Genomic DNA, 14,842 nt, shown 5'->3' on the forward strand with positions numbered 1-14,842 from the left:
TCCCCGACCCCCAACCATACCAGGCCACATGTCCTCAACATGGAGGGTGCTTTGGGGTAGAGGGGCTCCCCTCCCCCTCCCCCAAAGCACCTTGTCCCTATGTTGATGCGGACAAGGTACTCTGAGGGAGGGGAGCCCCCTACTCCAAAGCACCCCCACATGTTGAGGGCATGTGGCCTGGTATGGTTCAGGAGGTAGGCGGGAAAGGACGCTCACTCGTCCCCCTCCCCCCCTTTCCTGGACTACCAGGCTGCATACTCGGATAAAGGTCGGATTTTGGACCCCCAAACCATTATTTTTTTTTTATTTTGGCGTGTGGTTCCCCTTAAAATCCATACCAGACCTGATGGACATAGTATGGATTGGGGGGAACCCCATGGTGATTTATCTTAAAATTGTATTGCTGGCAATTCTTTGGTTTTCATTCAGATGTCAGCGGCAAACCTGCCGACAGCTGATGAGTCATTAGTTGTTAGGACACACAGGTCCCAGAAGACAGCAGGGACCAGTGACATCGCTCAGCACGAGTCGCGCATGCACAGCAGGGAACCAGCAAATGAAGCCGCTTCCCTTTCCGAAGATGGCGGCAGCATCCGACATTGCGGGCGCCCTGGACAGGTAAGTGTCCTTATTTTTAAAAAGTCAGCAGCTGCAGTATTTGTGGCTGCTGACTTTAAAAAAAAAATTGGGCGGGCATCCGCTTTAGTCTTGGTCTTCTTCCCTCACTTATTTTTTAGTTCTTTCATCCCTGCAAATTCCTCTTGCAAGTTCTTCTTGCTCACTGTGAGTTCTTTTTTCACTGGTAGTTCTTTTTTTTTTTGTCTGTGCAGATTTCTCTTGCATCTTTGAACTGCGAGTTCTTGTTCCCTTACCACACCTTTTTTTAGTCGCTGATAGTTGTTCTTTCGTCACTGCGAGTTCTCCTTCCATGGCTGTGACTTTTTCTTCTATCTCCATGAGTGTGTCTTGATGCATTTTTTGTAGGCCTGACAATCTTTCTTTTGTCTCTGTAAGTTCTTTTTCCTTCACTGCCAGTTCATTTTTAGTTTCTGACAGTTCTCCTTGCGTCTCTGCAAGTTTTTCCCTCACTGACAGTTCTCCTTGTGTCTCTGCAAGTTTTTCCCTCACTGACAGTTCTCCTTGCGTCTCTGCAAGTTTTTCCCTCACTGACAGTTCTCCTTGCATCTCTGCAAGTTTTTCCCTCACTGACAGTTCTCCTTGTGTCTCTGCAAGTTCTTCCCTCACTGACAGTTCTCCTTGTGTCTCTGCAAGTTTTTCCCTCACTGACAGTTCTCCTTGCGTCTCTGCAAGTTTTTCCCTCACTGACAGTTCTCCTTGCGTCTCTGCAAGTTTTTCCCTCACTGACAGTTCTCCTTGTGTCTCTGCAAGTTTTTCTTGCATCTTTGCAAGTTGTTCTTCCCTCACTGGTTCCAGGTGGGTTTGGTCCTCCCTGACCGCCTCGGTATCAGCTGTCTCAGTGGAAGTGACTGGAGGGGTCTCCCATTGTGTTTGTTCTTCCCCAGGGCCGCTGAAAAGCCAGGACAGCCAGCCCTGTGCTTCTCTAACTGTGAGTTGTTCTTTCCTCACTGCAAGTTCTTGTATCTCTGCAAATTTTTCTTGCATCTTTGCAAGTCGTTCTTCCCACACTGCGAGTCGTTCTTCCCTAATTGCGAGTTGTTTTTCCGTAACCGCGAGTTGTTCTTCTTTCCTCACTGTCAGTTCTTGCGTCTCTGCAAATTTTTCTTGCATCTTTGCAAGTTGTTGTTCCCTAACTGCGAGTTCTTCTTTGCTCCCTGCGAGTCTTTGCGTCTCTGCAAGTTTTTCTTGCATCTTTGCAAGTTGTTCTTCCCTCGCTGCGAGTTCTTCTTTTTTCCTCACTGCGAGTTCTTGCACCTCTGCAAGTTTTTGTTTAGTCACTGAGAGTTCTTCTTCCATCGCTGAAACTTCTTCCGTCAATGTGTGTCTTTTTTCCTTTATTATGCACACTTCAGTCAGCTGTGTTTGCGTTTTGTTCCTCTCAGTGATTCCTCTTTCCACATCTCTGCTTTGCTCCATCATGATGCGTCTTTTCTTGCAGTAACAAATTCTGTGGAGATAAAGAAAGAAATGTTATAAGAATGTTTCCATAAACCAGCAGAAATTGTCAGAATTAATAGCTGATGCCACTTAAATCTGTGTTTGATCGAAAACAAATAGTCACACGCCATCACCCCATTTGTTACTGTTACCAGCAGCCTCCGTTCATTCACCCCTCCCCCATAGAACGAAATGTTATGCCCCGTACACACAATCAAATTTTCCGTCGGAAAAACCATCGACGGAATTCCCCTCAAGCTTGGCTTGCATACACACGGTCACACAAGTTCTCTGAACTTTTGACTGTCAAGAACGTGGTGACGTACAACACTACGACGAGCCGAGAAAAGTAAGTTCAATGCTTCCGAGCATGCGTCGAATTGTTTCCGAGCATGCGTCGGAATTTTGCATGTCGGAATTGCCACGGACGATCTGAATTTTTTCAGTCGAAAAGATAAAGAACATGCTCTCAATCTTTTGCTGGCGGAAATTCCACCAGCAAAAGTCCGAAGGAGCATACACGTGGTCGGAATTTCCGACCAAAAGCTCACATCGGACTTTTGCTGGCGGAAAATCCGATCATGTGTATCTGGCATAAGAGGTGCATTATGACCAGTGAGGGGCTTGTGCTGCTAAACCCCGGAAAATAAGTACAGAAAACACACCGCTTCGGTCTGATCAACTGCTCGCCTATAGGAAAAGTGGTAAATATTGGGAGGGGGAGGGCTCATACAGTGGGTGATAGCATGAAGTGTAATGGAGAAAACCTATGAAGAATTTGCAATAACTTACATAACTATCGAAATGATGACGATGACTACTAGAAGACCGACTCCAGCTAAGATGCATGCTAATGGAAGGTAGCCATTTCTCTTCAGTTGATAGAAGGTCTTGGTGATAAGTTCCACACATAAATCGATTAATACTAATCCTGTATCATAAGTACTGGTCTCTGTTGTTGTTGTTGTCGTTGTCATTGTCATTGTTGGAGACATCATGGGGACCTCCTCAGTGGAAATGACTGGAGGGGTCTCCCTCTGTATCTCCACATTGCTTTGGTCCTCGCTGACCGTCTCGGTATCAGCGGTCTCAGGGGAAGTGACTGGAGGGGTCTCCCATTGTGGTTCTTGGTGGCTTTGGTCCTCCCTGACCGTCTCGGTATCAGCGGTCTCAGGGGAAGTGACTGGAGGGGTCTCCCATTGTGGTTCTTGGTGGCTTTGGTCCTCCCTGACCGTCTCGGTATCAGCGGTCTCAGGGGAAGTGACTGGAGGGGTCTCCCATTGTGGTTCTTGGTGGCTTTGGTCCTCCCTGACCGTCTCGGTATCAGCGGTCTCAGGGGAAGTGACTGGAGGGGTCTCCCATTGTGGTTCTTGGTGGCTTTGGTCCTCCCCGACCATCTCGGTATCAGCGGTCTCAGGGGAAGTGACTGGAGGGGTCTCCCATTGTGCTTCTTGGTGGCTTTGGTCCTCCCTGACCGTCTCGGTATCAGCGGTCTCAGGGGAAGTGACTGAAGGGGTCTCCCATTGTGGTTCTTGGTGGCTTTGGTCCTCCCTGACCGTCTCGGTATCAGCGGTCTCAGAGGATGCGTATGAAGGGGTCTCCCTTTGTGTTTCCAGGTTTCTTTGTTGTTTCCTGACCGTCTTGGTATCAGCGGTCTCAGTGGAAGCGACTGAAGGAGTCTTCCATTGTGTTTTCAGGTTTGTTTGGTGCTTCTTGAATGTCTCGGTATCAGCGGTCTCCGTGGACGTGGGATCTGATGAAATAAAAACAAAGGAGATTAATTTAAATGTCCAAATAATGAGCTATAATGTTCAACAAACCAGTTTACATTCATGACTATAAATCTATTCCAAATGTCCCTCTGCCCCCATCAAAACTGCCCCCATCAAACAGCTCCCATCAAATTTGCCCCTATTAAACTGCCCAATCAAAATTTTCCCCATCATATTCCTCTACTGTAAATAGGTGTGTGTGTCCCCTCCCCCGGGCTCTGTATGTAATCAGAGCTGAGATTCTCCAGCCCCCCATCGCCCATCACTGTGAATAAGAAGTTTTGTGTAACAATGGCAACAAAAGCCTGGCTGCCCTTTTCAAACATGGCGCCGGATGTGCATCGCGTCATTTCTGGTTCACAGAAAAAAAACTCGGCGCCCCATTGATGACACACATGATCTCCCAGGAGGCATTGCAAACCGGAAATGATGGCGAGAGGAGGAGGAGGAGGAGGGGGAAGGGAAAAAACAAAAATACTCAATTTACACAGAAAGTGCTGGGAAAAAAAAGTATCCAATTTGTTTCCAGTGCACAGATTAGTGAGGGGTGAGGAGGAGGAGGAGTTATAAAAGTGGGTGGAGCTCCGCTTTAAATGTAATATCATTGTATAGTGTGAGAAGTGATGATGAGATACAATACATCACATTGTAATCACCAGATGTCTCCTGTGTGGGGAGATTTCTGGGTATAAGATTTCGTATTGTGTGGGGGAAAAAACTGGCAGGGAAAGGGTAAAAAACAAATTACCCAGAAGCCCACAAGTCCCTCTGAGCTGGACCTGCCCAGCCTGGTCCTGGTCCCACCCCCACAGTAGACCCCCCCATGGTAGATCCCCCCCACAGTAGACCCCCCCATAGAATGAACAATAAACCAAAAGCTGTAACACTCACCAGTCACATGAATGATGACCACCTTGAATGGCTGATACGGGACGTTGTCCATGATGAATCTGCCCTCGTAGGTTCCGCTGTCTCTATACCGGATCGAGTCGATGATAATAGAACAATCCACATGATCCTTCTGCAGGTTTTTCACATCTTCGTACATTAGAGGGGTGTAGAGACCTCCTCCTTCCGGAGTCATTCCCCACTCCAACTTAACACTGCTTGCACCAGATAGAAGATCGGTGCGGACCTTACACGGGATCGCTACTTTAGAGCCAACTGTAGCATCCAGACGGGTGTACACTGGCCCGGCGTGAGAATATTCTACACCCAGAGCCAGAAGAAGGCAGAAAACGGCAAGCGTTTTCCAAAGGCTCATTTTTCCAATATTTGTCACGAAAAGATATATAGAAATGTGACAAGGAAATGAATATATTATTATTATTCGCTTATCTAATCAGATAGATCTGAATAAATCGCTTCTAAATCGAATGAGAATTCTCAGAGCAGTCAGAACACTTCTGATCTTCTCAGAGTCTTGATCTCAAATGACAGATCCTCTCTGCGAGTTCTTTATAAAGGCTCAGATGATGATGTCACAAAGTCACAGACAGTGGCAGATATGCCACCATGGCAACAACAGCCGTTACACAACACAGCTCAGATAGGTCGCCATGGCAACAGAACATTCCAGCTCACTTGACCTAACTGTCACTTTGTTTATTAACTCCTTAGTGACTGAATCAGTGTGTGTGTGTATATATATATATATATTGTATATCTCTATGTATATCTTATATATATATATTATGTATGTATATTTCTATCAGTGTGTGTATATATATATATATATATTCTCCAGGAGGTAAAAAAATATATATATAATTTATAAATATATATATTTACACATTATATATTATTTACATTTTTTTTTACCTCCTGGAGATAGAGATATATATCTACAGGAGGTAACAAAAATATTAATATTTATATATATATATATATATATATATATGATATATTTTTTTTACCTCCTGAAGATAGATAGCTATCGTTCTATCTTCAGGAGGTAAAAATATATATATATATATATATATATATATATATATATATATATATATATATATATATAATTTTTTTTTTTTTTTTACCTCCTGGAGATATAGATAGATAGATAGGTGTATTATATGGATATATGGGGGGGGGGGGTGTATTATATGTATATATGGGGGGTGTATTATATGTATATATGGGGGGGGGGGTGTATTATATGTATGTAGGCAGGGGGCTCATAGCGTCTGGGGCTCATTCCTCAAGTGGGGCGTTTCTATAAGTGGAAGCACTTCGGCTCTGCACTTCAGCGATTGTACAAGGCGGGGAAGTATTAAATGACTTGTCTTTTATAATACAGGTATCACTTCTTTTTTTTTTTTTTTTTGGGAGGTTTTACTTTTCCTCCCCTTTCTAAAATGCACTGTCTACCACTGCTTCTGACAGCTGTGTCTTCTATCCTTAAACTGTCTTCCCTTCACCCCTCTTCGCCACCCCACACCTTGTATATATCACCCTCACTTCTGTCCTCTTCTTATTACTGCACTCACCAACTCATGCTAATTCTAAAACCAAATGCCCAATACTCCAAATCGCTGGGGCATGTCCCCTCATATAAATCGCATTCTCACATTACCTCCCTCACCCTTCTACTTCTCCTATCCTCTGGTGATGTCTCCCCAAACCCTGGCCCTCCATCTAACTGTGCTCAACGCACCCATTGCCCTACACCCTCTGGATGCAGTCGCAATCCACACAATTTAATTCCCATTTCCCTTCTTCCCAAGACCACACTCCCTTTCTCTTGCGCCCTTTGGAATGCTCGCTCCGTCTGTAACAAACTCACCCCCCTCCATGATCTCTTTATCGCTAACTCATTTAATCTTCTCGCCATTACTGAAACCTGGCTTCATGAATCCGACACCGCACCTTCTGCTGCTCTATCTCACGGTGGTCTTCTTTGGACTCACTCCCCCAGACCCAGTGGACGCAAAGGAGGGGGTGTTGGAATCCTATTGGCCCCACATAGCACCTTTCAGGTGCTTCAGCCACCTCCCTCTATGTCACTCTCCTTATTTGAGGCGCATTGCATTCGTCTCTTCTCCCCAGTTTCTCTAAGGATAGCTGTCATCTACCGCCCCCCCCGGTCCAGTATCCTCCTTTCTTGATGATTTCTCTGCCTGGCTACCCTACTTTCTCTCTTCTGAAATCCCCACAATCATTCTTGGCGACTTCAACATCCCTACTAATGCTAACACTCCTGCAACTTCCAAACTTCTCAGTCTAACCTCCTCTTTTGACCTGAAGCAATGGATACATGCTCCTACTCACTCTGAAGGCAATACTCTTGACCTTGTCTTTTCCCACCTATGCACTCTATGCAACCTCTCCAATTATCCTTACCCCCTCTCTGATCACTACCTTATTAATTTTACTCTCTCACTCTCCTCCACATCCTCTCCCCCCAAATGCCTAACAGTTACTCGTAGAAACCTGGACCATATCAACCCTTCTCTTCTATACTCAGAGACTGACCACCTCTATGACAAAATTGCACCCCTGTCCTGCACCGACCTAGCCACTTCAGTCTACAACACTTCACTTCTAGCATCACTGGACAGACTGGCCCCTCTCACTACACGCAGAATAAGGCCCCGTCCCCTTCAACCCTGGCAAACAAATTATACTAGAAGTCTGAAAAAACATAGCCATGCTCTCGAGCGCCTGTGGCGCAAGACTAAGTCCCAGGAAGACTTCGCCCAGTATAAATCTGCCCTCCAAATATACAATTCTAGCCTCTTCACTGCCAAGCAGACCTATTTTATCACCCTTATTAAAAACTTATCATCCCGTCCCCGTCAACTCTTCTCTACCTTCAACTCTCTCCTTCGTCCTCCATTGCCTCCACCCACTAACTCACTTACCACCCAGGAGATCGCCAATCACTTCAAGCGGAAGATTGATACAATTCGCAACGAGATCTCTACTGTTCAGATACCCTCCACGCCTCACGCCTCATGCCTACAGGTGCAGTCATTACTTCCCTCTTTCAACCCCACCACTATAGACGAGGTCGCTAAATTACTTGCTAACGTCCATCTTACCACCTGTGCTCTGGATCCTGTTCCCTCGCAAATGCTACGTTCGCCCTCTGGCTCGATTCTACACTCTCTAACCCACATCTTCAATCTCTCCCTCTCTTCTGGCATCTTCCCTAACTCTTTGAAACATGCACTAGTCAGCCCCATACTTAAAAAGCCCTCACTGGACCCGTCCAATCTTGACAACCTACGCCCCATCTCCTTGCTCCCCTTTTTATCCAAACTCCTTGAACGTCTAGTCTACAACCAACTGAGCGTCCACCTTGCTAAAAATAACCTCCATGATCCCCTTCAGTCTGGATTTCGTCCTCAACATTCCACAGAAACTGCTAAAACTAACAAACGATATACTAACAGCCAAAACTAAGGGACACTATTCTGTGCTCCTACTCCTGGACCTCTCTGCCGCCTTCGATACGGTTGACCACCCACTCCTCCTCAAAAAACTCCACAATTTTGGTTTCCGTGACTGTACTCTTCGCTGGTTCTCCACCTACTTATCCAACCGCACCTTCAGCGTTGCTTACAACTCTACTTCCTCCTCTCCTCTTCCATTCTCTGTTGGGGTCCCCCAAGGTTCTGTTCTTGGACCTCTCCTATTTTCTATCTACACCTCCTCCCTGGGTCAGCTGATAGCCTCCCACGGCTTCCAATACCATCTTTACGCTGATGACACTCAAATCTATTTCTCTACCCCTCAACTCACTTCTTCATTCTCCTCACGTATCACTAATTTACTATCGGATATATCAGTTTGGATGTCACACCACTTCCTCAAACTCAACCTATCCAAAACGGAACTTATAATTTTTCCTCCCCCACGTGCCTCTTCCCCTGATCTCTCTGTCAAAATTAATGGTACAACTATCTGCCCATCCCCACATGTCAAGGTCCTAGGAGTAGTCCTGGACTCTGAACTCTCCTTTAAGCCTCACGTTCAATCACTGTCCAAATCTTGCCGCCTCAACCTTCGCAACATCTCCAAAATACGCCCATTTTTAACCAATGACACCACAAAACTCTTAATTCACTCCCTGGTCATCTCTCGCCTCGATTACTGCAACTCCCTCCTCATTGGCTTACCGCTGCATACTCTATCCCCCCTTCAGTCTATCATGAATGCTGCTGCCAGACTAATCCACCTTACCAACCGCTCTGTCTCTGCTACTCCTCTCTGTCAATCCCTCCACTGGCTTCCGCTCATCCAACGAATTAAATTCAAAATACTAACAATTACCTACAAAGCCATCCACAACTCTGCCCCCAGCTACATCACTGACCTAGTTTCTAAATACCAACCTGTACGTTCTCTTCGTTCTTCTCAAGACCTCCTACTCTCTAGCTCTCTCATCACCTGCTCCCATGCTCGTCTCCAGGACTTTTCTAGAGCCTCTCCATGCCTATGGAACTCCTTACCCCAATCTATCCATCTATCTCCTTCTCTATCAGCTTTTAGAGGATCCCTGAAAACCCTTCTCTTCAGAGAAGCCTACCCTTCCCACACATAACTGTTTTTTCATTTGAGTCCATCTGATCATCCCCCACAGCTATCTACCCTTTGTTCCACTTGACCCTCCCTTCTAGATTGTAAGCTCTAACGAGCAGGGCCCTCTGATCCCTCCTGTATTGATTGTATTGTGACTGTACTGTCTTCCCTGATGTAAAGCGCTGCGCAAACTGTTGGTGCTATATAAATCATGTATAATAATAATAATAATAATAATAATGTAGCACCCTCTACTATAGGTAGAGTTGATACCTTTTCTTCAAGTTAATCCCGAAAACTTTAGCGGCGCACAACAATTATTATTATAGAATAAACTATACATAGATTTTGCAATTAAATAACATTTATAATCATATGAAGTTAATAACAAGAGTTCCCCTTTACATCTAAATCCCTGGAGTTCCCTTACACTGTAAGGGGGGACTCTGCAGACTCTGATAAGGGAGAACTCTGGGGACTCTGACATAAGGGATGCTCTGAGAACCCTGATTTACCTTAGTGTACTCACTCAGAGACAGAAGAGGGAAGGGGGAGACTTCAGTCACAGACAGGGATGGATGGTGAGCTCACTCACCCCTTGGCAGTCAGCACCTCTCATCCAGATGTATCTGAAGCTGCTGGACTTCAAATTTCCGGCCCCCACTTTACTTTTCTGAGGCACAGCACTGGGGATTGGAAGGTGGGCAGACACAGAGGGGTAGGGGCAGGAGGAAGAGGAACAGATCGAGCACTCTCTCCTCTCCTGTCTGTATGTGGGGGGGTTGTTAGTGTTGGCTTTGGGCAGTGTGAAAGAGAGTGTAACAGACACTCTCAGGTTAGAGAACTGCAGCCATCAACCCTGCTGGGAAGCCACAGTCTAGTCTGAATAATGTGTCCGGGTTTTAGGCAGTTTGAAACCCGTACACATGATTCCAAAACCGAACTGTCCAGGTGAATCCTGGACAGATGGCAACCCTAACCATAGGTAGGTGCTAGATGTGTAGTGTTTGAGGCTCTGTCGGTGCAGGTAAATTTAGGCAGGCCTGTGCTGAAAGCTATGCCTGTTTGTTTTTGATCTGTTGGCAGGGAGTGGTTAGTGTATGTAGCAGTGGGTGTGACTTATATGTATAATTAGGGGGTATGAGGGGTGTATTATATGTATATATATAGGGGGTGTATTATATGTGTGTATATATATATATAGGGGGTGTATTATATGTATATTGGGGGAAGGAGTGTATTATAAGTATATTTGGGGTGTATGGGGGGTTTATTATATGTATATATGGGGTGTATTATATGTATATTTGGGGGGGGTGTATTATATTTATATATGGGGGTGTATTATATGTATATATGGGGGGGGGGTGTATTATATGTATATTTGGGGGAGTATGGGGGTGTATTAAATGTATATATGGGGGATGTATTATATGTATATATTGGGGGGAGGGGGTGTATTATATGTATATATTGGGGGTGTATTATATGACCTCTGCCGGGTCATATAAACCTCTGCCCCCCCCCCCCCCCATATAAAAAATGTTGACTTTTTTTATGCAGTTTGTTAGATCTTTGTTAGATCAGGTTAGATCAATCATTGTTTGCGTTAGATCTCACACAGAAGAAGCAATATTAACAGTTATTTGCTGGGGGGGCTAACCCGTCATCAGCGCCCCCATATCAAATTTTCTGGCCAAAAATCATTCAGGCTAATAGATATTCGTTAGATCCGGTAAGATCAAGTGGTTTTAACGTTAGATCTCACATAATTTCCAAGATATTCCACATAGAAAAATAGGGGCAAATCCACAAAGCAGATGCGCCGACTTAACTCGAGATTTCTAATTTTACTCCGCGCGTATCTTTGCGCCCGATCCTCAAAACGAAAAATCCGGTTTTTCCGTCCTACTTAAAATAATTACTCTGGCGCATCCTCTGACGCAAATTACGCTAGTCGCGCCGCTTTATTTGATAGGCAAAGATGCAAATGAGGGAGATAGGGCGATCCTCAAAATTAAGTGTGTGCGCCGTAGATTACGCCCTGTGCGCCGTAGATAACGCCCTGTGCGCACCTGTTAGTTTTCTGGAGCAAAATTAGACTTTATAAAAGCAGCCCTAATTTTACACCAGCCCTGTAAAGGTCTGCTGAAGCAACACCATTTAGGAAGAGCTGCCAACACTTCTTTGCTTGACTTCATTGTGACTGCCAAAATGCCTGGGCCATCAATGATTATAACGGCACTCGCCACTTTACAGGCGCAGAGAAGGAGGAGGGCACAGAGGAGGAGGAGGAGGGCACAGGAGAGGATATACCGCCCACGCCAAGATCTCTTTGGCATGACTGCGTCTGAGGTCATTGGCAACTTCAGATTTAACCAGGAAGCCATCCTGGACTTAAAGCGGGGGTTCACCCTTAGAGGGCACTTTTCCCCCTTAGCTTCCTGCTCGTTATTACTAGGGGAATCGGCTATTTATTTTAAAATATGTGCAGTACTTACCCGTTTACGAGACGCATCCTCTCCGTCGCTTCCGGGTATGGGCTTCGGGAATGGGTGTTCCTTCTTGATTGACAGGCTTCCGAGAGGCTTCCGACGGTCGCATCCATCGCGTCACGATTTTCCGAAAGAAGCCGAACGTCGGTGCGCAGGCGCAGTATAGAGCCGCACCGACGTTCGGCTTCTTTCGGCTACGAGTGACGCGATGGATGCGACCGTCGGAAGCCTCTCGGAAGAATGTCAATCAAGAAGGAACGCCCGCTCCCGAAGACCCATACCTGGAAGCGACGGAAGAAGATGCAGCTCGAAAACGGGTAAGTACTGCTCATATTTTAATATAAATAGCCGATTCCCCTAGACCGAACGAGCAGGAAGCTAAGGGGAGATTTTTTTTTTTTTTTTAAATGGGTGAACTCCCGCTTTAACCAGGATCCTGCAGGATGATCTGAACACCCCAACCCAACGATCCCATGCCCTGCCAGCTCACATTAAAGTTATGGCCACCCTGCATTTTCTGGCCACTGGGTCTTTTCAGAGAACATGTGGAGGTCTGGCTGGGATGGTACAGTCCTCGATGAGCAGGTGTGTGCACCAGGTTGTCCCTGCAATACTGAGACGCATGGGCAGTCAATTTGAAAAGCCCACCCAGGAGGACCAGCGAATGAAGAGCATGGATGATTTCTATCAGATTGCACGATTCCCACGGACCATCGGGGCCATTGACTGTACCCATGTGGCACTACAGCCCCCCCATGATACAGAGCACCTGTTCAGGAATCGCAAAAACTGGCATTCCATCAATGTCCAGGTAATCGTGGATGCCCATGGCCTCATCTGGCATGTGTGTGCCAAATTTCCAGGTTCGTGCCATGACAGCTACATCTTTAGGCAGACCAACATAGCACGTGAATTGGAGCAGAACGTGTATGGAGACAGCTGGCTGGTTGGTGAGTGACATGTGTGTCAGGTATGACTGTCCCCCCCCCATGATGCAGACATCACATGGGGCACATGCATGACTAATATCCTCCTGTCTTTTCCCTTCCAGGTGACTCTGGATATGCCTTGGGCCCTCACATGATGACCCCATTCAGGAACCCCCAAACCCCAGGAGAGCAACGCTACAACGAGGCTCATATTCGCACCCGGGCAGTAGTGGAGCGTACTTTTGGCCTGCTGAAGTCCCGCTTCAGATGCCTGGACAAGACTGGGGGTACACTGCTGTATTCCCCAGACTTTGTGTGCCAAATAATAGGGGCTTGTTGCATTCTTCATAACTTTGCAACGAGAAGGGGACTGGAGATTAACTTACGTGCTGACCTGACCCCCCACCCAGGCAATCCCCCCCTAGCCCACTCTACCCGGTCTACTGAGGGCACAGTAGCCAGGAGACGCCTGGCAGAAGGCATCTTTTCTCAGTAAATGGCCAGAAATCATGTCACAATGTTATTATTTGTTTTCAATGCAAACGCACATGAATTATGTGACAATGTTATTATTTGTTTTCACTGCAAACGCACATGAATTATGTGACAATGAGAATGTTGCTTTGCACAGTAAACGCACATGTTTAATGACACATTGAGAATGTTTTTGTCTCTGGAAACGCACATGATTTATGTCACAATGAGAATGCATGAATGCACACCACTGTGGTCCCTAGCACAAACACATCACATGCACATCGAATTGGATTAGATCCAAGTACCCCCCCCCCCTTTGGTACTTGGGAGCAGTAACGCCCCGCCACGGCTCCAATTATGTCACTGTGCATTCATACACCATTCAGGAACCTAGGATGACTTCTCCCTGGTCCTGGGGATCCCTTCTCCACCAAAACTGAGGGTGACACCCTTATTTTGTCAGGAATGCCACCCCCCCACATTCACACATCATTCACACACATAAACCAAATCATAAGTACAGTATAATAACCAAAATTTTTAAAGCAAAAAAAAAAAAAAAGTACCCCTGGTATTTAAGTCCGGCGGCGAGTGCTCCGTCTAGGCTGCCCACGGGCAGGGGCACGGCCACGGCCACGGGCACCTGGAGTATCTTCACGGGGGGGGGAGCAGGGGAGGGAGTATCTTCATTGGGGGGGGGGGGGCAGGGGAGGGAGGAGCCTCCCCTGGTGTCTGACCTCCGGCTGGCCTGCCCTCCAAGGCCACTGCTATCCTGGTCAGGCAGTCAGTGATGGCAGCCGTATTGGCCTGGCCAGCCCGTGTGTTCTCCTGCACAGCCCGGGTGTTGTCCTGCACAGCCCGGGTGAGGGCAGTCACCTCCTGGCCCACGCCTGTTGTGGCGGTATGCAGGGACCACAAACAGGTGATGACACCCAATGAATTGGTGGCCACATCACTGAGTGACTCCCTCATTACATCCAGGCTGTGCTCCATCTTGGCCATAGTTTTTTTAATGTCACCCAGACTGCGGGTCTGCTTGGCATTGTCCCTCAGCAGACTGGCCGGCATATGCTCAGACCCCACCCTGGTGTCCTGGGTCGCCATCCTGCCTGCCCCTGAGGCTTGTGGCCAGGTAGGAGGGGATAGAGTGACCCTTGTGGGTTGCGGCATGTTGTGGGAGGGGCTACCCCTGATGGTGGCCTGACTGGTGCCAGCCTCTGGGGGATCCTCTGGGGTAGCCTCTGGGGTAGCCTCAAGGGGAGCGTCTGGGGTAGCCTCAAGGGGAGCCTCTGGGGTAGCCTCAAGGGGAGCCTCAAGGCTAGCCTCAAGGGTATCGTCAAAGGTCATCAGATCTGTGGCAATAATGATTTCCCGGCCAATCTGGAGATCTTCTTCCTCCTCCCCCTCATCCTCCTCCCCCTCATCCTCCTCCCCCTCAGCCTCCTCATGAGGGGAGGTTTGCCCACTCCCCTCCCCTGGGGACTCCTCAGCAGCCTCCTGTCTTTGGGGTGGTGCAGCAGCCTGGCCTGATGGCCCAGCAATCTCCTGGTCATCTGTGGAAGACACCAAA

General features: G+C 47.1%; 1 protein-coding gene across 1 annotated transcript in view; it reads right to left on the reverse strand.

Moving 5' to 3' along the window:
- LOC120916824 overlaps positions 1-5,409 on the reverse strand; it is a 28,138-nt gene extending 22,729 nt beyond the window's left edge. Inside the window, exons 1-3 of the mRNA XM_040327766.1 lie at positions 4,740-5,409; positions 2,869-3,829; positions 878-2,086 (exon numbers count right to left, since the gene is read on the reverse strand). Coding sequence (XP_040183700.1) covers positions 878-2,086; positions 2,869-3,829; positions 4,740-5,112 — 2,543 coding nt within the window. The 5' untranslated portion in view covers positions 5,113-5,409. The remainder of the gene's footprint in view (positions 1-877; positions 2,087-2,868; positions 3,830-4,739) is intronic.
- Between the last annotated feature and the right edge of the window lie 9,433 nt (positions 5,410-14,842).

This window comes from Rana temporaria, chromosome 11 (genome assembly GCF_905171775.1).
Source record: "Rana temporaria chromosome 11, aRanTem1.1, whole genome shotgun sequence".
NCBI lineage: Eukaryota > Metazoa > Chordata > Amphibia > Anura > Ranidae > Rana > Rana temporaria.